We start from the raw sequence: 22,443 nt of genomic DNA on the forward strand, positions 1-22,443 counted from the left end.
AATGACGACAAAAAGTAGAGGACCCAGCACCGATCCTTGTGGCACTCCACTGGTCACAGGCCTCCAGTCAGAAAAACAACCCTCCACCACCACCCTCTGTCTTCTACCTTTTGAGCCAGTTCTGTATCCAAATGGCTAGTTCTCCCTATATTCCATGAGATCTAACCTTGCTAATCAGTCTCCCATGGGGAACATTGTCGAACGCCTTACTGAAGTCCGTACAGATCATATCTACTGCTCTGCCCTCATCAATCCTCTTTGTTACTACTTCAAAAAACTCAATCAAGTTTGTGAGACATGATTTCCCACGCACAGAATCATGTTGACTATCCCTAATCAGTCCTTGCCTTTCCAGATACATGTACATCCTGTCCTTCAGGATTCCCTCCAACAAACTGTCCACCACGGAGGTCAGGCTCACTGGTCTGTAGTTCCCTGGCTTGTCCTTACCACCCTTCTTAAACAGTGGCACCATGTTTGCCAACCTCCCCAGTCTTCCGGCACCTCACCTGTGACTATCGATGATACAAATATCTCAGCAAGAGGCCCAGCAATCATTATTTTTTCTCCAGTTTCCCACAGAGTTTTCGGGTACACCTGGGGATTTATCCATCTTTACCCATTTCAAGACACCCAGCACTTCCTCCTCTGTAATCTGGACATTTTACAAGATGTCACCATCTATTTTCCTACAGTCTACATCTTCTAAATCCTTTTCCACAGTAAATACTGATGCAAAATACTCATTTAGTATCTCCCCCATTTTCTGCGGCTCCACACAAAGGCTGCCTTGTTGACCTTTAGAGGGGTCCTATTCTCTCCTTAGTTTTCCTTTTGTCCTTAATGTATTTGTAAAAACCCTTCGGATTCTCCTTAATTCTATTTGCCAAAGCTACCTCATGTCCCCTTTTTGTCCTCCTGATTTCCCTCTTAAGAATACTCCTACTGCCTTTCTATTCTTCTAAGGATTCACTTGATCTATCCTGTCTATACCTGACACATGCTTCCTTTTTTTCTTAACCAAACCCTCAATTTCTTTAGTCATCCAGCATTCCCTATACCTACCAGCTTTTCCTTTCACCCTGACAGGAATATACTTTCTCTGGATTCTCTATCTCATTTCTGAAGGCTTCCCATTTTCCAGCTGTCCCTTTACCTGTGAACATCTGCCTCCAATCAGCTTTTGAAAGTTCTTGCCTAATACTGTCAAAATTGGCCTTTCTCCAATTTAGAACTTCAACATTTAGATCTGGTCTATCCTTTTCCATCACCATTTTAAATCTAATAGAATTATGGTCGCTGGCCCCAAAGTGCTCCCTCACTGACACCTCAGTTCCCAAGAGTAAGTCAAGTTTTGCACCTTCTGTAATAGGTACACCCACATACTGAATCAGAAAATTGTCTTGTACACACTTAACAAATTCTTCTCCATCTAAACCCTTAACAGTATGACAGTCTCAGTCTATGTTTGGAAAGTTAAAATCCCCTACCATAACCACCATGTTATTCTTGCAGATAGCTGAGATCTCCTTCCAAGTTTGTTTCTCAATTTCTCTCTGACTACTAGGGGGTCTATAATACAATCCCAATAAGGTTATCATCCCTTTCTTATTTCTCAGTTCCACCCAAACAACTTCCATGGATGTATTTCTGGGAATATCCTCCCTCAGCACAGTTGTAATGCTATTCCTTATCAAAAATGCCACTCCCCCTCCTCTCGCCTCCCTTTCTATCCTCCATGTAGCATTTGTATCCTGGAGCATTTAAGCTGCCAGTCCTACCTATTCCTGAGCCATGTTTCTTTAATTGCTATGATATCCCAGTCCCATGTTCCTAACCATGCCCTGAGTTCATCTGCCTTCCCTGTTAGGCCCCTTGCATTGAAATAAATGCAATTTAATTTATTAGTCCTACCTTGTCCCTGCCTGCCCTGACTGTTTGTTTGTTTGATTCACTTCTGTTCTCAACTGTACTAGTCTCCCATTAATCTCTTTCCTCACTATTTCCCTGGGTCCCAACCCCCCCACCTTACTAGTTTAAATCCTCCCGAGCAGTTCTAGCAAATTTCCCTGCCAGTATATTAGCCCACTTCCAATTTAGGTGCCATCCGTCCTTCTTGTACAGGTCACTTCTACCCCAAAAGAGATTCCAATGATCCTAAAAATATGAATCCTTCCCTTGAGAATCCATCACCCCCTACATTTTCCAAAACAGCATACCTGTTTAAAATGGGTATATCCTCAAAAGACTCCTGCACTAGGTGCCTACCTCTCTTACCTTTCCTGGAGTTAACCCATCTATGTGACTGTGTCTGAGACTTTTCCCCCCTTCCTATAACTGCCATCCATCACATACTGTTGCTGTTGCAAATTCCTCATTGCTTCTAACTGTCTCTCCAACCGATCCATTCGATCTGATAAGCTTCATATCCAACCGCATTTATGGCAGATATAATCCGCAGTAACCTTTAAATTCTCTTTAAACTCCCACATCTGACAAGAAGTACATATCACTGTACTAAAGGCCATTTTTGCTCCTTCACAATCAACAGATCCAGAAAATAACTGTCTTATTCCTCTACAAAACACTGCCCCAGGTTAAATTAATAGTTATGGCTTATATTTTAAGTTTAGTCAAGGGACATCTCTCCAAAAACACACAATGAAGAAAGATCCAATTCTATTCTCTACTGCAGTCTTTCTGTTGACATACTTAAAACAATGATCCTGAAGGCTGGAAGTTACCTAGATGGAAGATGAGGTTTTGATCTTCTAGCTTGTGTGAGCCTTGCTAGAGTATTTCAGCAGGCTTGAGACAGAAATGTTTGCATGGAGCATGGTCATGGGTTGAAGTGGCTGGCAACTTTTATTTTCATGGACTGAGCATGGATGTTCAGCAAAGCAGTCACCCAGTCCGCTTTTTGAACGTGTGAAAAACTTCAGATTAGACTCTGGGAAACCTGAGGTCATAATATGAAGTCTGTTCGAAGTTCAAAATTAAAAAGTACTATCATTACCTATTCAATTTCTTATTGTGGGCATGCATGTGACTGACGTTGACATAATATGGATATGTGAGTGAATAATTACATTTACTTAAGTCTGCAGCAGGCTTTTAATTAACTAAATTGAATAAACACAAACTAGTAAGAAAAATAAGCAATATTTCCATTTATACAATGAAAAATGTCTTAATGTAAATTATATTGTAAAAATAATAAGGAATGTTTTGAAGAAGGGCTCATGCCCAAAACGTCGATTCTCCTGCTCCTTGGATGCTGGCTGACTTGCTGCGCTTTTCCAGCAACACATTTTCAGCTCTGATCTCCAGCATCTGCAGTCCTCACTTTCTCCTAGTGATAAATGCTACCTGAATCTCCATTTGTGCACACCCCTCTCTTCCAATAAGTCTGCAAACATCAATTCAATACTGCTCAAACAAGCAGCTGTGTAAGCAGTACTTAAAATGAGCATCCAATTACTTGCTTTCAAAATAGATAGTAATCCTTTAGTAATCCTCAACTTTAAACAGTTCTCTGTGCCATTTTAGGTCCCAAATTTTATAACAAATGCATTGTGAGGATTGGACTTTGTCTCTACTAAGATTTATGTTTGGCTCCTTCAACTGTGGAGAAAGTGAGGACTGCAGATGCTGGAGATCAGAGCTGAAAATGTGTTGCTGGAAAAGCGCAGCAGGTCAGGCAGCATCCAAGGAGTGAGGAAGAGAGCTTCTTCAAGGAAGGCATCCTTGTAAGAGGATTCGCGGTAGGTTAAAATCTTCGAGGAGAAAGTGAGAACTTCAGATGCTGGAGATCAGAGCTGAAAATGTGTTGAGGAAGAGAGCTTCTTCAAGGAAGGCATTCCTGAAGAAGGGCTCATGCCTGAAACGTTGATTCTCCTGCTCCTTGGATGCTGCCTGACCTGCTGCACTTTTCCAGCAACACATTTTCAGCTCCTTCAACTGATTGTCATGCACAGATGGGTCAGCTAATGGTAGATTGGCCAAGATGTGGACCAGTAGGTCTTCCAATTTTGATTCTTTCATAAACTGCTGTAGTGCTAGTCAGGCAGAAATGTTATTCAGCACTTGGCCAGAACGGTCTGCAGTTGCAATAGTAGGCCATTCTTGGTAACTGACATTGAGATCCAACTTCCAGTACTACTTCCAAGTAGTTTTCAATGTGGCACCTTTTTTGTTGAAGTGCTGTAAATGGTAATACACAGGATGTTTCTGTTTTTGGGTTTAATTTGAAGTATTGAGTATTAGTTGCACTTGGAATCCGTGTTGAGGGCTCGTGGGGCTACTCCCTCCCCACTAATACACTGTGCCCGTCACGAAATCTGAAGTCTGGTTTACTGTTGGGGTGGTGATAGAAGATTGAGATTCTAGACTACTTTATGGGATAGCTGTCCCAGTTCTGGTGCGCAAGCCCAGTTGTTTATAAGAATGGTTTCTGTTATGAAAATAAATTGGAAAGGAAGACTATCAGGGGATTTGCTCGAGATTTTCAAAATCCTGAGTGAGCTGGATGGAGCAAATGGTGAGAAGCAGTTCTAGCTCATCTTAAACCAAAAAAAGTGGATTTGAAGTGGTATGTAAATATGTGAGACAAAAACTTTTTCATGCAGCAACTAGTTAGAGTATGGAATGCTCTGCCTGGGAGTATGATGGTGGATTCATTTGAGGTGTTTTAGGGATAATTATTTGAATTGAAATGTGTGCAGGGGTGTGGGACAAAGGAAGGAGATTGGTATTTGATAATGGAGCTAATGTAGGCATAGTGGTCTGAATTACCTCCATCCATGTCATAACAATTCTGATTTTTTGTGCCGAATAGTTTGCAAGAATTTGCCTTTGTTGTATATAATGTCTCTCAAATGCAAGGGGTCAATCTGGCTTTATTCCTATTAAATCTCTTTGATACAATTTGAGTGACTGGCTAGGCCATTTCAGAGGGCATTTAAGAATCCATCACATTGCTGTGGGGCTAGTGTCATGTAGGCCTGGTTGGGTAATATATTTCTTTCTCAAGAATATTGATGAACAGTTGGGATTTTCAATGATTCAACAATTTCATGGTCACCTTTACTGAAGCATTTTATTCCAGATGTATTTCATTCATAATTTCATGCCCAGATGCCGTGATGGACTTGAGCTCCCACCCAGCGTATCAGGCCCATCCTATCACAGGTTCATGAACATGATCACATTCACGTTTAATTTTTCCTACAGAGGAAAACACAGCTGGTGCAAGCACTGAACGCTTTCTGAATGTGAGGCAAAGTAAGACTTTATTCACTTCAGAGTTTGCTTTTTGGTTTTGTTTCAAAAAGGAAATTTAGGTAATGCTATTTCTGTCAAACCTACAAAATCATTACGCTTTCGCTCCCTTTCCCACCCTCCTCCCAGTGCACCCCCAAAATTGGGTAGCATTTTCCCATTTCTGTATTAGGGCATCAACTCATTGATACCACTGCTGTTCTGGCTGGTCTTCAATTTTTCATTTTCTGAAAGCTTGAGTTTTTCTCAAAACACTGCTAGGAGTATCTTAATTTGCAGCAAATCTAGTTTTCCAATCAGCTTGTGCTTAAAGTCCTATTTTATCCCTGGTCCAACAATACAAATTAAATATCTGTTCTGAGTTAAAGTATGTCCCTATGGCTGCACCTCTTTTAATATGTACTTCAAGCCTACTGACTTGGACTATTTTCCTTCACTTCTGGTTTCTTGTGATTTCCTAATTTCTTTCATCTTACAGTTAGCATTGTGCCCTGAGTTCTGGAATTCCCTTTCTGGATTTCAACCTTTTGCCCTTCTGTTAGTTTTTGGGCATAACTTTTGTAAAAAGTCTCTTTGACTAAGCATTTATCTCCTCCTGTTCCATAAGATATTGGGTATCTCTCTTTGGGATCTTTATTGTGTTTAAGGGTATTTCCTTCTGTTTGTTCACTGGAGGTGTGCAACTTAGGCTAGGCAGTCGTTGCCCATTTCTATTTGCATTTAGGTAGGTGGAAATGTGGTAGATGCCTTTTGTTGAACCGCTGTAGCCCATGTGGTACAGTAACTCTTGTTAGGAAAGTAGTTGCATGTTTTGTATCCCAGCAAGAAAGCAAGAGCATGACATATCCAATCAACATTGTGTGAATTGGAGGGGTGCTTGATGGTGGGTGGCCCCATTTTTCTTTGAAGGACTAGAGGTTGTGATTTTGTTCACAGACTTGATGAGTTGCTGCCGGGCATGTTGCACGTGATGTACATGTGCTGCTGATTACTAAGAGAACACCTTGAACGTGGAGGATGGAATGCCATTCAAGTGGTTTGCTTTATTTTTGACTGGTTTTTAGCTTGCTGGCTGTATGTTGGAGGTGCACTCTTCCGGCATATTAGATTAGATTAATTACCTACAGTGTGGAAACGGGCCCTTCGGCCCAACAAGACCACACCAACCCTCCGAAGAGAAACCCACCCCCCTATATTTACCCCTGACTAATCCACCTAACACTACGGGCAATTTAGTATGGCCAATTCACCTAACCTGCACATCTTTGGACTGTGGGAGGAAACCGGAGCACCCGGAGGAAACCCACGCAAACACAGGGAGAGTGTGCAAACTCCACATAAACAGTTGCTCAAGGCCCCTGGTGCTATGAGGCAGCAGTGCTAATCACTGAGTAACTGTGTTTTTGGATAGCCAGCCAGCAGAATGTGCCCACTGACCAGCCTGAGGTGAGTGCCTTAGGACGAAATTAGGCAGCCAGTTTATGGAGAGTGTTGTCTCTCTCCGAAGTCTTACTGCTTCTGAATGGCAGACAGGCTTTGAGAGTCAGTGAATTTTTGTCGCAGATTTCCTATTCTGACCTGCTATTGTATTGCAGCGTTTGTATAGGTGGTCCTATTTAGGTTTTGGTCAAAGGTAATCCATGGGAAATTAATATTGGGCTATTTTAGTGAAGGTAATGCCATTAAATACTTGGGAGGTAATAATTAGACCATCTTATTGAGATGGTCATTGCTGGACACTTGCAGCATGAATATTACTAACCTCTAAATAACCTGAATCTGGATGTTAGCCAGGTCTTGCTGAATTTGGGCTTGGACTGTTTCAATAGTTGATCTGAGTACTTCATACCTCCACTTGTGACATTGTATTGAAGGGAAAATCATTTGAAAGTGGTTGGCCCTTAGACATCAATCAAGGGGGAATTCCTAGTGATGTTCTGGGACTGAAATGATTGGCCTGTAACAGCAAGAAACATTCTCTTTTGAATAAGATTGTCATGAGCCAGTCGAACATTCCCAATAATCTAGTTAGTCTGTTTCTGGTAACATTGTTCTGTATTGAATCTTGAGTGCCGTTCATATAATGTGCAAGAAGAATAAATGTCTGTTATAAACCAAAACAATTGACCTGATGTGCCCAAAAGAACATTTCTTAATGGGGAAGCACTTTCTGATGAATTGGTTGGATTTTGATCACTTGAATATCTAAATGTTTTGCTAATAGAAAAAATGAAGTGACCTTATGCGGAAATCCTCATCTAATAGCCATTTTTGGTCGGCAAGTTCAAATCCAATTTCGGGTGTATCTTTGTTCTGACTGAACAATATCATGGAAGGTATGAAATAAATATTAAAAAAATAGGAATGTTGGCAGCTCTATGAGAAGAAATTTTCCCTCATTTCATTGTTTAGATAACCAGGATACTGTTTGGTATGCTTTCCAGCGTTTAGTATGCTTTCCTTTATTAGTCAGAGTATTGAGTACAGGAGTTGGGAGGTCATGTTACGGCAGTACAGGACATTGGTTAGGCCACCATTGGAATGTTGCGTGCAATTCTGGTCTCCTTCCTATCGGAAAGATGTTGTGAAACTTGAAAGCGTTCAGAAAAGATTTACAAGGATGTTGCCAGGGTTGGAGGATTTGAGCTATAGGGAGAGGCTGAACAGGCTGGGTCTGTTTTCCCTGGAGCATCTGAGGCTGCGGGGTGATCTCATAGAGGTTTACAAAATTGAGCGGCATGGATAGGATAAATAGACAAAGTCTTTTCCCTGGGGTCAGGGAGTCCAGAACTAGAGAGCATAGGTTTAGGGTGAGAGGGGCACGGTGGCACAGTGGTTAGCGGCACGGTGGCACAGTGGTTAGCACTGCTGCCTCACAGCGCCTGAGACCCGGGTTCAATTCCAGCCTCAGGCGACCCACTGTGTGGAGTTTGCACATTCTCCCCGTGTCTGCGTGGGTTTCCTCCGGGTGCTCCGGTTTCCTCCCACAGTCCAAAGATGTGCGGGTCAGGTGAATTGGCCATGCTAAATTGCCCGTAGTGTTAGGTAAGGGGTAAATGTAGGGGTATGGGTGGGTTGCGCTTCGGCGGGTCGGTGTGGACTTGTTGGGCTGAAGGGCCTGTTTCCACACTGTAATGTAATCTAATATAAAAGAGACCTAAGGGGCAACTTTTTCCCACAGGGTGGTACGTGTATGGAATGAGCTGCCAGAGAAAAGGGTGAAGGCTGGTACAATTGCAACATTTAAGAGGCATCTGGATGGGTATATGAAGAGGAAGGGTTTGGAGGGATATGGGCCGGGTGCTGGCAGGTGGGACTAGATTGGGTTGGGATATCTGGTTGGCATGGACAGGTTGGACTGAAGGGTCTGTTTTCATGCTGTACATCTCTGTGACTCTGACTCTTAGTGTAAAACTAAATTTGTTTTTTTTGCTTCTGAACATGGTGTGGATTGGTGTCTGTCACTAAAGAGTTTGCAAAGAGCATAACTGTGGTTAGTTTGTACAGGAAGTTGAGCTATTTACTGTTTTCATGCTGTACATCTCTATGACTCTGACTCTTAGTGTAAAACTAAATTTGTTTTTTTTTGCTTCTGAACATGGTGTGGATTGGTGTCTGTCACTAAAGAGTTTGCAAAGAGCATAACTGTGGTTAGTTTGTACAGGAAGTTGAGCTATTTAAAGTAAAATGGAGAGCCAACTTCCCTTTTATTCTTAGCAACAGTTCTACTTTTAATGCAGTAACAAGATTAGAGCTGCAAATGTCTTGGTTTTGTTCATAACTGTCATACGTAAACTTGTGCTGACAATTCTCACAGCTTAGACACTAATTGCACATTATAGATATGAAGTATTCACTAATGCTAACTGTCATGCATGTTTCATGCATTTTCTTTTTGGCCAGATGAATAAATTACCTGTTGCCATAAATCCATTGAAATTACGCACTCTACTGTCATCAGCTAGCTATTCAAGACAAATACGTTAGGAGAAAGTGACGACTGGAGATTTGTGTCGAAGAGAATGATGCTGAAAAAGCGCAGCAGGTCAGGCAGCACCCAAGGAGCAGGCGAATCGATGTTTCGGGCATAATCCTTTCATCAGACAAATACATTAGCCAATTTTTTCATGTGGCTAATTTGAAAATCCTAATGGCGATAATGGTATTCCCCATTTAGTGACTACAAAGTGATTAATACTTCTACTTGTAACTTCTCCACACATTTGTTAGATAAAGTCAGAAAAGTGAAGTGCAAGTGCTTTTTGATCATTGTATAATCCTTGTCCATGGTTGCAAAATAGTTCTCAATGTTAATGACTATATTGCCCGCTTTTATGCAAGAGTATGTAGACTTTTTTTGACCAACATATACAGTGGAACCTCGGTTATCAGAGTATTAATTATCCGAAGGAGATCTTTAGGTCCTGATGGAAACATTACATCAAAGATGTGTTTGTAACTGTGATCACGTCTTTTGTTTATAGTGATTAAACAGGCACCATCTCCAAATGACTGACTTCCCGCCCTCCCTCTCTCTCCCCACACTTTCCCTGGGGTTCTACAGAGGGGTGTATCCTAAACCCCTCTTCCCCAGATAATCTCTCCAACATTGTCCTGTACCAGGTAAAGGTGGAACTCGTCAAAACGTTGCAGCAAAAGGTTGTCTGTGGCTGTGTGCGCACAATTTGGAGACTTATCCTACAAAGGCGGCAACAGCAGCAGTTGTCTTGTTGGTGTCCAGTCCAGTTGCCCCGGAGAGGGGGCGGGAGTGATTGTTGGACGGGGTGGTGTGGGGCGGGGGCTCGCACACGGTGTGCTGCTGCTTCGTCTCCTGAACGGGGAGCAGACTTAAACTCAGAGCTACAGAGGAAAGGCATTTAATCGATTAGCTGAATAATCAATTATCTGAATGAATAGTGCCCACCATCTCGTTCAGATAATCGAGGTTCCTCTGTAAATCTTGAGGATGACTACAGCATTGTACTTATGGTTAGTCAGCAATTTCTCTTGGATAACATTTGGTCTTGTGCCCTAATGAGAAGCACTGAAAAGCATTAAAAAGGAATGTTTTCCAGTTGTTAGCAGAATTAAACAAAGGCTGTAGCCCACAAAGGTCCAAAGAGAACTTCTTCAATTGATCTCTTAATGTGTTTAAATAAAACTGCCTTCTATTACACTTCAGAACATCTCTTCATAACAATGAGACCTGTTTTGGCCTTGAAAGGGTAGGCTGGGGAATGTGGGGCTAATCTGTTACCAGAATAATGTGTAAGTTCTGTCCTTTTAGAACCATGCATCTAACTATTTATAAACAACAAAATCCAAACATACTTTGTCTTAAAGCATTTTTGCTGAAGTTCAGGAAATTGCAATTCATGGAGTCGTAGAGATATAGAGCACAGAAACAAACCCTTTGGTCCAACTCATCCATGCAGACCAGATATCCTAAGGAAATCTAGTCCCATTTGCCTGCATTTGGCCTATATCTCTCTAAACCCTTCCCATTCATATACTCATCCAGATGCCTTTTAAATGTTGTAATTGCCCCAGCCTCCTCCACTTCCTATAGCAGTTCATTCCATACACACCACCCTCTGCATTGAAAAAAAATCCCTTTTATATCTTTTCCCTCACCTTAAACCTATGCTCTGCAATGTTGAACCCCCTCCTCGTCCCCAGCGAAAAGACCTTGTCTATTTATCCTATCCATGCCCCTCATGATTTTATAAACCTCTATAAGATCAGCCCTCCGCCTCCGACGCTCCAAGGAAAGCAGCCCTAACCTATTCAGCCTCTCCCTGTAGCTTGACTCCACCAACCCTGGCAACATCCTTTCCTGAACCCTTTCAAGTTTCACAACATCCTTCTGGCAGGAAGACCAGAATTGCACGGGGTATTCCAAAAGTGACCTAACCAATGTCCTGTACAGCCACAACATGACCTCTCAACTCTTATGCTCAATTCTGTGCACTAAAGGAAAGCATGCCAAATGCCATCTTCATTATCCAATCTACCCGTGACTCCACTTTCAAGGAACTATGCACCTGCACTCTTTTTATTCAGCAACACTCCTCAGGATCTTAGTATTAAGTGTATAAGTCCTGCTAAGATTAGCCTTTCCAAACAGCAGAGGCTCATAATTATCTAAATTAAACTCCATCTGCTGCCACTCAGCCCATTGGCCCATTGGATCCCATTGTTCTGAGGTAACCATCTTCACTGTCCACACCTCCAATTTTTGTGTCATCAGCAAACTTACTTACTATACCTGTTATGTTTACATCCAAATCATTTATATAAATGAAAGGTAGTGGACTCAGCACTGATCCTTGTGGCACACCACTAGTCAAAGGCCTCCAGTCTGAAAAGCAACCCTGCACCAGTGCCCTCTGACATTTGAGCCAGGTCTGTATCAAAATGGCTAGTTCTCCTTGTAGTCCATGAAGTATAACCTTGCGAATCAGTCTTTTATGAGGAACCTTGTTCAACGCCTTACTGAAGTCCATATAGATCACGTCCACTGCTCTGCCCTCGTCAATCCTCTTCGTTACTATTCAAAAAAATTCAGTCAAATTTGAGACAGGATTTCCCATGCACAAAGCTATATTGATGCTCCCTAATCAGTCCTTGCCTTTCAAAATGCATGTAAATCTTGTCCCTTAGGACTCCCTCCGACAACCTTCCCATCCCCAATGCCAGGCTCATTCGTCTATAGTTCCCTGGCTTGACCTTACTACCTTTCTGAAATAGTGACACCACGTTAGCCAACCTTCAGTCTTCTGGCACCTCACCTGTGACTATGGATGATACAAGTGTCTCAGCAAGGGGCCCAGCAATTGCAGCTTCCCACAGAGTTCTAGGGTATACCTGATCAGGTCCTGGGGATTTATTCACTTTTATGCATTTCAAGACATCCAGCACACCACCTCTAATATGGATACCTTTCAAAGTATCACCATCTATTTCCCATATTCTATGTCTTCAGTGCCCTTCTCCATATCAAATACTGATGCAAATTACTCATTTGATGTATCTCCTGTAGTTCCACACATAGGCTGCCAAAGCTATCTCGCGTCCCCTTTTTGCCCACCTGATTTCTCCCTCAAGTATACTCCTACTGCCTTTATACTCTTGTAAGGATTCGCTTCATCTCTCCTGTCTCTACTTGACATATGCTTTCTTTTTCTTAACCAAAGCCTCAATTTCTCTAGTCATCCAGCATTCCCTATATCTACCAAGAATACACTGTCTGTGAATTCTCGTTATCTCATTTTGGAAGGTTTCCCACTTTCCAGCTGTCCCTTTTACCTGCAAATCCACCTACCCCAACCACATCAGCTTTTGAAAGTTCTTGCATAATAGTCAAAATTGTTCTTCCTCCAATTTAGAACTTCAGCTTTTAGATCTGGTCTATCCTGTTCCATACTATTTTAAAACTAACAGAATTATGGTCGCTGGCCCCAAAGTGCTCCCCCACTGACACCTTAGTCACCTGCCCTGTCGTATTTCCCGTAAGTAGGTCAAGGTTTGTAGCTTCTGTAGTAGGTACATCCACCTACTGAATCAGAAAATTGTCTTGTACTTACTTAAGAAATTCCTCTCCATCTAAGCCCTTAACACCATGGCAGTCCCAGTCTATGTTCGGAAAGTTAAAATCCCCTACCTTAACCACACTATTATTCTTACAGATAGCTGAGATCTCCTTACAAATTTGTTTCTCAATTTCTTGCAGACTGTCGGAGGATCTACAATGCAATCCCAATAAGGTGATCATCCCTTTCTTATTTCTCAGTTCCAAATAACTTCCCCGGATGCATTCCCGGGAATAAACTCCCTAAGTACAGCAGTAATGCTATCCCTTAACGAAAGACTACTCCCCTCATCTCTTGCCCCCCTTTTCTATCCTCCTCATAGCATTTGTATCTTGGAACATTAAGCAGCCAGACCAGTGCATCCCTGAGCCATGTTTCTGTAATTGCTATGATATCCCAGTCTCATGCCCTGAGTTCCTCTGCCTTCCATGTTAGACCTCTTGCATTGAAATAAATGCAGTTTAATTAATCAGTCCCACCTTGTTCTGTGCTTTGTTCCTGCCTGCCCAGACTATTTTGACTGACTCCTTTTCCCAACTGTATCAGTCTCAGATTGATTTTTCCTCATTTCTGTGGGTCCCACTCCTCCCCACACCTTACTAGTTTAAATCCTCGAGCAGCTCTAGCAAATCCCCCTACCAGTTTATTCGTCCCCTTCCAATCTTTTCCCAACTGTATCAGTCTCAGATTGATTTTTCCTCATTTCTGTGGGTCCCACTCCTCCCCACACCTTACTAGTTTAAATTCTCGAGCAGCTCTAGCAAATCCCCCTACCAGTTTATTCGTCCCCTTCAATTCAGGTGCAATCCATCCTTATTATACAGGTCACTTCTAGTTCAGAAGAGATTTCAATGATCCAAAAATGTGAATCCTCCCCTGCACCAGTTTTTCAGCCACACAGTCACCTGCTCTATCCTTCTATTCCTACCCTCACTCACTCATAGCACAGGGAGTAATCCAGATATTACTACCCCCGAGGACCTCCTTTTTTTAAATTCCTACCTAACTTTCTATATTCTCCCTTCAGAATGTCATCCTTTGCCCTTCATATGTGGTTACTTTCGATGTGTTCAATGATCTCCTGCTGGTCCCTCTCCCCTTTTGAGAACATTCTGTATTTTTTGAGATATTCTTGATCTGGCACCAGGTAGGCAACACACCATTCGAGTTTTCACTGCCAGCCGCAGCAATGTCTGTCTGTTCCTCTGTCTAGAGAGTCTGCTATCACAATCGATTCATTTAGAATGACTCCTAACATTTAGAGCCCTTCTCTGTCCTAGAAATATGGTTGTTCATGCTATGCTCCCTTGATAGTCCATCACCCCCTGCATTTTCCAAAACCGCATACTTGTTTGAGATGGGCATAGCCTCAGGAGACTCCTGCACTACCTACCTGCCCCTCCTACCTCTCCTGGAGTTAACCCATTTACATGACTGTATCTGCAGCTTTTCTTTCTCCCTGTAAATGCCTCCCTTACACCCTCTAGCTCCTGTAAATTCCTTATTGCCACTAACCGCTGCTCCAGTTGATCCATGCAATCTAATAGGATTTCCAGCTATAGATACAATCAGTAACATGGAAACTCTCTCTAAACTCCCACATCTGACAGGAACAGCACACCACTCTATTAAAGGCCATCTTAACAATCTACAGATCCAGAAAATAGTCCTTTTGCTATGGAAAAACACTGTTCCAGACTAACTAAGACTAATGGCTTATTTTTAAAATTTTAATCGAGACATCTCAATAAAACACAATCAAAAAAGAACCCACTCTACTCTCTGTTGTAGATTTACAGCAAGGCTGCACTCAAAAACTATGCACTTATCTGCTCCTGCGCTGTGAGCTCTCCCCCACTGGTTCCTCCAAGGTCAGCTGTGCATTTTGTTATCTGTTACTTTTTCCTGGATGCACTTTGATGTCCAGAGATACTTGAACTCAAACAGCAAAGCAGTAACTGTGCAGAATCACTGCTGTCAGACAGCAGTATAGGTTTTGTTCCCTGACCATGTGGTTGCAGCCCTGTATATCTTCCTCTTCAAATGCTGTTTTGATTTTATTTTAAAACTTTCTTTTGTAAAAGAACTAAGGCAGGTATTTAGCTTGTTGAGTTTCAAGGGAATAGGGCAAGGCTAGATGGCACTTAACATGGAGTATTGTTGGTAAAATAGATGAGTTAAAGGGTGTGATATTACTATCACGAAGATGTGGTTGAGGGAGGGGCAGGGCTGACCACTCAATATTCTTGGGTATAGGATCTTCAGACAGAACAGGGGAGGATGTAAGAGGAGTATTTCTTAAAATGTGGGTGTCATTGATTAGGCCAGTATTTATTGCCAATATCTTAATTGTCCAGAGGGAGGTTAACAGTCAACAACATCGCTGTGGGTTCGGCGTCACATGTAGACCCTCTTGGGTAAGGATGGTAGTTTTTCCTCCCAAACAGACATTAGTGAATCAGATGGGTTTTTTCTTAGTGGTTACACAATCACTTATTAAACCTCTGATTCCAGATTTTTATTGTATTCAAAGCTATGGGACGAGTGTAGATTGAGTGAGTAATTTTGTGATGTATGTTCGATGGACCAAAGGACCTCCTTTAGTACAGTATGATTCTGAGGTTCATTCTCCCTATCTCCTTTCAATTTGGAAATGAGTAAGGAGTTTCTTCTGGAACAGTGTTTTTGATAAGCCTAATCATCAGTTAGTGGTTGTCTGTTCCTTGAGCTATAATCTCATGGGCTGGGTTTGATATTACATCACTGTTCCTTTTGTAAGTGACTTTCATGTAAAATGCCCATACTCACCAGTCAAAAGCAAGTTGCTTAAGATTTTGAGAAGCATAAGCAAGTCTAGCTGAAACTTTATTGCTGGAACAGCACAGCAGGTCAGGCAGCATCTAGGGAACAGAAGATTCGACGTTTCGGGCACATGCCCTTCTAGCAAGTTGCTTAAGATTTTGAGAAGCATAAGCAAGTCTAGACCTACTACTATTTGAGGATGCAAGATTTTTGGCAGTATTATGCCTCTGACACTAACTGTATGTACGTAAGGCAGATGAAAAAGAGACCACCTTGAAATCGGGCGCACTTTCCTCAGCAAGAGGGAAGAAACCTGTTATGCTTTCTGCAAAAACTTACTCTGCAGCAAAAAGAATCCATATTGGACTGGCCATTTTAGTAGAGTGGAGTAGCTTTTTTATTTGTCATTTCTACCATATGCAGCTGATGCGGTTAAAAACAAGCCAGCATTCCTCCAGGACCAAGGTGCTACATGGACAGCACAAACTACATGATCATAAAAAGGTGCTATAAAGTGCATAAGAAGTGCAAAACTTGCAAATTACTGTGTCATGTAAGAATGATAATTAGTCGACATTGTTCTAGCAGCACTTCAAAGTCATGCAAAGAATTTCAAATGGAAAAGAGTCTGATCATAGTGTTAAGGAACCTGATGGCATGGGGGAAGAAACTGTTTCACAGTCTGGCTGTGAGAAATTGAAAGCTCCGGTATCTTCTGCCAGGTAGCAGGAGGGAGAAGAGTTTGAGTGAGGGGTGTGGAGTCTTCCAAAATGCTGTTAACCTTTTGGATGTAGTGTGTTGTGTAAATGTCTGTAATGGAGGGAAGAGAGACCCTGATGATCTTCTCAGCTGGCCTCACTGTTGTATGGTCTTATAGTCCAAGGTGGTACAATTCCCGATGTAAACAATGATACTGCTGCATCAATGAACTCTTGATAAACCCTCTGTAGAATGCAGTGTGGATGGGGTTTGGGAGGTGCACTTTCCTCACTTTACATAGAAAGTAGAGACGCTGTGGGCTTTCTTGGCTATGGTGATTAACTGCTGTGCCACCCACTTGGAAGCAATAAAGGGTGCTTCAATCCTTGCCGCCTCAAACATAGGAATTAAATGAGCAAATCTTGAGTGTGAGTCATTGTCGACTTCATGGGACATAATAAGATTTCTCCTACTCAACTCTAACTGTTTTAGATCAAATTCCTTTGCCCAGATCCTTCTGTGAAACACTTTTTCTCTCTCTCATTGCTCTTCCCCTCTATCTTTCCCAGTATTTCCTTTTCTTTCCTGAAAACTTAAATTCCATTTCTCCAATTTTAATTTCATTACCAATACAACATCCATTTCCTTGACATACACATAGAAATGTGTAGCACAGAAACAGATACTTTGATCTGACTTGTCTGTGCCAACCAGATATCTTAAATAGATCCTGGCCATATCCCTCCTAAACCCTTCCTGTTCATAACAACTGTCCAGGTGCCTTTTTAAATGTTGTAATTGTCCCTGGCAGCTCATTCCATACATCCACTCCCCTCTGCGTGGAAAAGGTTGCCCCTTAGGTCCCACTTACACACACCCCTCCCCACAATCCTAAACCTATACCCTCTAGCTCTGGGTTCCTCCATCCTGAGGAAAAGACATTGTCTATTTACCCTATCCATCCCCCTCATGATTTCATAAAACCTCTGAGCCCCACCCCCTTAGCCTTTAATGCTCCAGAGAAAACAGCCCCAGCCTATTCAGCCTCTTCCCTATCCCTATCCAATCCAAACACCATCCTTATAAATCTTTTCTGAACCCTTTCAAGTTTCACCAAATCCTTCCTATTTGAGGGAGACCAGAATTGCACACAGTATTCCAAAAGTGGCCGAACACATGTCCTGTACAGCTGCAACATGACCTTCCAACTCCTATCCTTAGTTTCCATTAGCCACTTTTTAAAATTTCAGGTTTTCTGACTTGTAGGCAAAATGCTAATTTTCCCCAAGTGCCTCGCTAAGTCTAACTGTACTTACCCTTTAAACAGTTAAGTCCTCAAATAACTCCTCCCCCACCCCAAAGTTTCACTAATTAGAATACATTGACATCATATGCAAACATTTCTATACCTTAACAATGCTGTCTTTTGTCTTTACAAAATCTGTTTCAAAATGGCAATTAACACCAGTGCAAATTAAGGCCAGAACTCAGGTGAGAAATCCCAATTCATTATGGCTTCAGGCAAATGGTTAAGTTCCCAGGGAAGGTCAAACAACTTCCCTCCTTTATTCACACTCCCATCTGTTGGTTTGCAGTGAGGTTAATTTGAAAAGGATCCTTGTCCTTGTGTATTCTTCAAAGGGAAAAACCGTCTGTTTGCAGTTTGGTATATAATCTATAATGTGGCTGAGTTGTTGTTGAACAGGTGAACATAAGGCCTTTATCATTGTTGTCACGAGCCCATAATCCTGCCTGGATATTTGTACTTAATGAATTTTCAGGCGTTTGAGTCTTTTTAGTTGATTAGTGAAATCAAACAATGTAATAGTTTGGTGTTTCAGTGCTTGTAGATGTATTGAACAGCAATCATAAATTCTGTAACTTTGTTTCTATTTATATTAATATTTGTTTTCATTTATCTTCAGGGTATTGATGTGACCAAGTTAGAAGTAGCTGGTCGGAGGGCCATTCACTTTGCAGCCGATTGTGGTCAACTTGAGGTTCTGGAGTTTCTCATTCGCCTGGGCGCTGAGATTAATGTAAGTAAGATAAATATGTCAGAATTTTGGAAGATATAATACCAATGTTGGTCCCACCACTCTTATTTAAGCAATATTCCTGTTATTACTGTTCTTCGGGTATCTTTTATCGGTTATGTTTCTAAATGTTTGATTTTCTAATTGTCTTTGGATTTCTCATCATTAAAATTTACTTTCTAATTTAAGTCTGATACTCAAATATTAAGATAAATGTTTTAATATATGTAAGATTTTACATAGTTAGACTCTACAACCTTGACCAACTTTTTATAATCAGTGGATATAGAAAAATAAAGCTCACGTGTGTTAGTAAGCAACATGGGCCAAAATATTCTGCTTTTGTGAAGACTTGACTGGAGCTGCTAACACCAAGACCCTGAGGCAGAATCTATGTCCGCCCAACCACAATAATTACATGGAAAACTTAAATTTCCATTTGCTGCTTTACCTAGACTGCTTTGTGATTTCTATAGCATTTTTTTTTCATTTTGTGCTAGTAGGTGTCACAAGATGGGCAAGCATTGTTGCCCCTCCCCAATTGCACTTCAAGCAACTTGCTAGGCCATGTCACAGGGCAGTTAAGCATACTGCTGCAAGTCGGGAGCCATGTATAGGGAACATCAAGCAAGGGTATCAGATTTCTTCCTCTGAAGGACATTAGTGAAGAGACAGGTATTTGTGAAAATCCACAATTGTTACATGGTCAGCATTAGTCAATAACCAGCTTTTTAATTGAATCTGTATTTTGTGTCTGCAGTAGACATCAAACTAGTGTCTTCAGGACACTGACATTACCAGATTAGATTAGATTACTTACAGTAGTGGAAACCGGCCCTTCAGCCCAACAAGTCCACACCAACCCTCCAAAGAGCAACCCACCCGAACCCATTCCCCTACGTTTACCCCTTCACCTAACACTACGGGCAATTTAGAATGGCCAGTTCACCTAACCTGCACATTTTTGGACTGTGGGAGGAAACCCGCACAGACTGGGAGAATGTGCAAACTCCACACAGACAGTTGCCTGAGGTAGGAATTGAACCTAGGTCTCTGGTGCTGAGAGGCAGCAGTACTAACCACTGTGCCACCGTGCCACCCATAAGTGCATTACTACTATACCACAGTCTCCCCAAAGTTGTGATCAGCTTGCCAGCAGCACATGGACTTGTTGTTTGAAATGTGCATTGACTGATGTGTACGCACATTTTTGAGTTTGTCATAACAATAAAATAAATTAGTTGGAATGCAAAGCATTTCAGCACTAACAACAGTTACTGGTGCTCCTACTCATCAGTGCTCAACCCCTCCTGCACAACAGACACTGCTTACATGATTCATTGCAAATTCATGTTCTGGAATCCTTGACTTATGCCCAACTGTTGTAAAAGTAATCATTGTTGGAAGAGTTATTGGCATTTCCCTTGGGATAAAAATGTGGGCTAAGAGCAACATTGCTGGGGTTTGAGGGGGGGAAATGGAATTAGCATTTGGGATGGGCAGGTGAAGGAGTGGAGGGGAGCGTGGTTTGAGGGTTGAGGGAGGCAGTGGTGTGGAGAGTGAACATTCGGTGAAGGGGTAAGGGCGGTCACAGTTTTGCAGAGGTTGAGGAATAAGAGGTGAGTGGGTCTTGTCCATTGTTTATATGATCCGTATGTTATCTATAAATTAATGTTATTTATAAATTATAAAGTGTGCCCTGTCTACAATTATCCAGATTCTTTTCGATGGCTATACAGTTATGGTGCAACATACTTCAACTTGCAAGCAGAATGCCAACTAATATAGTAGACAAGAATATTTTCCTTTCTGTGCTACAGGAGTTGAAGGTGTCATAAGTTAACTTCCCTTTTTAACAAAACAAGCAACATACCACAAATTTGCACAAATGTTAAAGGATTTGGGTAAGTTACTGTGGTGCCAGTAGTGAAACTTTGAAGAGTGCTTGTTCATGAATTGGATTATAGTGAGAAAAGGTTCCACGCAGGTCAAGATGAAAGAGAGTCCATCTTGGCCCAGTGGCAAGCTGAATATAGATGGCTGGATATTATTTTGCATGGCTTGGGTGACCAGGCTATCTTTATTGTCTTATCAAGCTCAGATGTGTGCCATGATTGTGTTGAATAGCCTGTAAGACCTATGGATCTTGAATTGATCTGTCCCAATCTGTCCACCAGAAAGAGTCCCTAAGTTGCCAAAGTTAGGAACCATTGGCAGCTGCCCTCCGCTAGTTTGGTCTACTCGTTGAACCGTAGTGTAACCATGTACCATGCTAATAATAATTTTGAACAACAGCTGACGGCTGGGTTATGCATTTTTAAGACTCTGATATTTGTCTGTCAATATTCTAACTCCTTCATTTCACCTTTCATTTGCCTTTCCTTCAAAATAGCTGTTGATCAGGTTTGTCAAATATGTTCAGCTACTGATTCCTGAATGAGCAATGGTCAGATATGCATCAATGAGCAAACCTAAATGATCTGTGGAGGATCTATTAACCTGAAAATCACCAATAAAGCGATTTACTTTTCAATTTATAAGTATATGCATTAGGTGTGTATGATATTAAGTTGATTTCCTGGCGTTGTGGAATTTCCTTCAGAAAGTAGAATATCTTCAAAATAGAAGTTTGGAGAAATTAAGTTCCCTCAAGAACACACATTCTACAAACATTGATGTAATGGAAAACAGAATTGTCTAATCCCTTTCGGTAGGAGCTCTATATATGGACTCCTACTTACTGCATTGAGAAATTAGATTAAAAGATGGAAAGTTAGGAAGGAGGTAGTTACCTTAGAAGCAAGTGCAACAAAGGCCAACTGAATTGATTCCTTGAATGGAAGGATTTTCCCCATGAGGGGAGAGTGATTAGAATGGGATAATTATCTGAATTCTGAAGAGATGGTCTTATTAAAATATTTTAAATTCTTAGCATCTAAACTATAATAGAAACAAGAGTAAGCCATTTAGCACCCCCTACCCCCAGGCCCGCATTGCCGTCCAAAGAATCGTGACTGATCCGGCATTTCTCAAATCTATTTTCCTTTATTTTCCCTGCAACCCTTGATTACCCAGACTGATCATGAATTCATCTATCTCGGCCTTAAATATACAAAAGACTATCCCTACAGTGCTCTAGCAGGGAATGCCAAAGACTCCCAACTGTCTGAAAAGAAATCCCTCCTCATCTGTTTTAAATTTTTACCCCTTTATTCTGAGGCTATGCCCTCTGGTCCTAGACATGAACGGAAGCATCTTAGCATCTACCCTGTCATGCCCCTTAAGAATCTTACATTTTCCGATGAGATCACCTCTCAAAAGGCCCAACCTGTTGAGCCATTGCTTGTAAATTAATCCCTCCATACCAGAGATCATTCTCGTGAACCTTCTCTGAGCTGCCTCAAATGAAATATCTTTTTTTTATATAAGGGGGCGAAAACTGCACAATATTCTACCCTTTTCAAGCTCTGTAACAGGCTGCATTCCTCAGGATAGAAAGACTAAATTTGAAATCGTAGTCTTGGGTTTCAAGGGCTGGTAACTTAATACTAAGTGACGTGAAGTTTCAAATGATATTCTTCTTAGAACTTGATTTCTAAGTTGGTGAAAACGTTATTTCAGTTTTCAGTTGTGATCTTAGAGTTTAAAAATGTGTTGCTGGAAAAGCGCAGCAGGTCAGGCAGCATCCAAGGAGCAGGAGAATCGACATTTCGGGCATACGCCCTTCTTCAGGAATGAGGAAGGTGTGCTAAGCAGGCTAAGATAAAAGTAGGGAGGGGTGTTGGAAATGCAATAGGTGGAAGGAGGTTAAGGTGAGGGTGATAGGCCAGAGAGGGGGTGGGGGCGGAAAGGTCGGGAAGAAGATTGGAGGTCAAGAAGGCGGTGCTGAGTCCGAGGGTTGGGACTGAGATAAGATGGGGGGGAGGGGAAATGAAGCTGGAGAAATCTGCATTCATCCCTCGTGGTTGGAGGGTTCCTAGGCGGAAGATGAGGTGCTCTTCCTTCAGGCGTCATGTTGCCATGGTCTGGCAATG

At 41.8% G+C, this 22,443-nt stretch overlaps 1 protein-coding gene across 1 annotated transcript in view; it reads left to right on the plus strand.

The window, feature by feature from the left end:
- mtpn (myotrophin) overlaps positions 1-22,443 on the plus strand; it is a 65,495-nt gene that overhangs the window by 26,610 nt on the left and 16,442 nt on the right. Inside the window, exon 2 of the mRNA XM_043709439.1 lies at positions 18,299-18,412. Within this exon, the coding sequence (XP_043565374.1) occupies positions 18,299-18,412 (114 nt within the window). The remainder of the gene's footprint in view (positions 1-18,298; positions 18,413-22,443) is intronic.

The sequence above is a fragment of the Chiloscyllium plagiosum genome, chromosome 19 (genome assembly GCF_004010195.1).
Source record: "Chiloscyllium plagiosum isolate BGI_BamShark_2017 chromosome 19, ASM401019v2, whole genome shotgun sequence".
Taxonomy (NCBI): Eukaryota; Metazoa; Chordata; class Chondrichthyes; order Orectolobiformes; family Hemiscylliidae; genus Chiloscyllium; species Chiloscyllium plagiosum.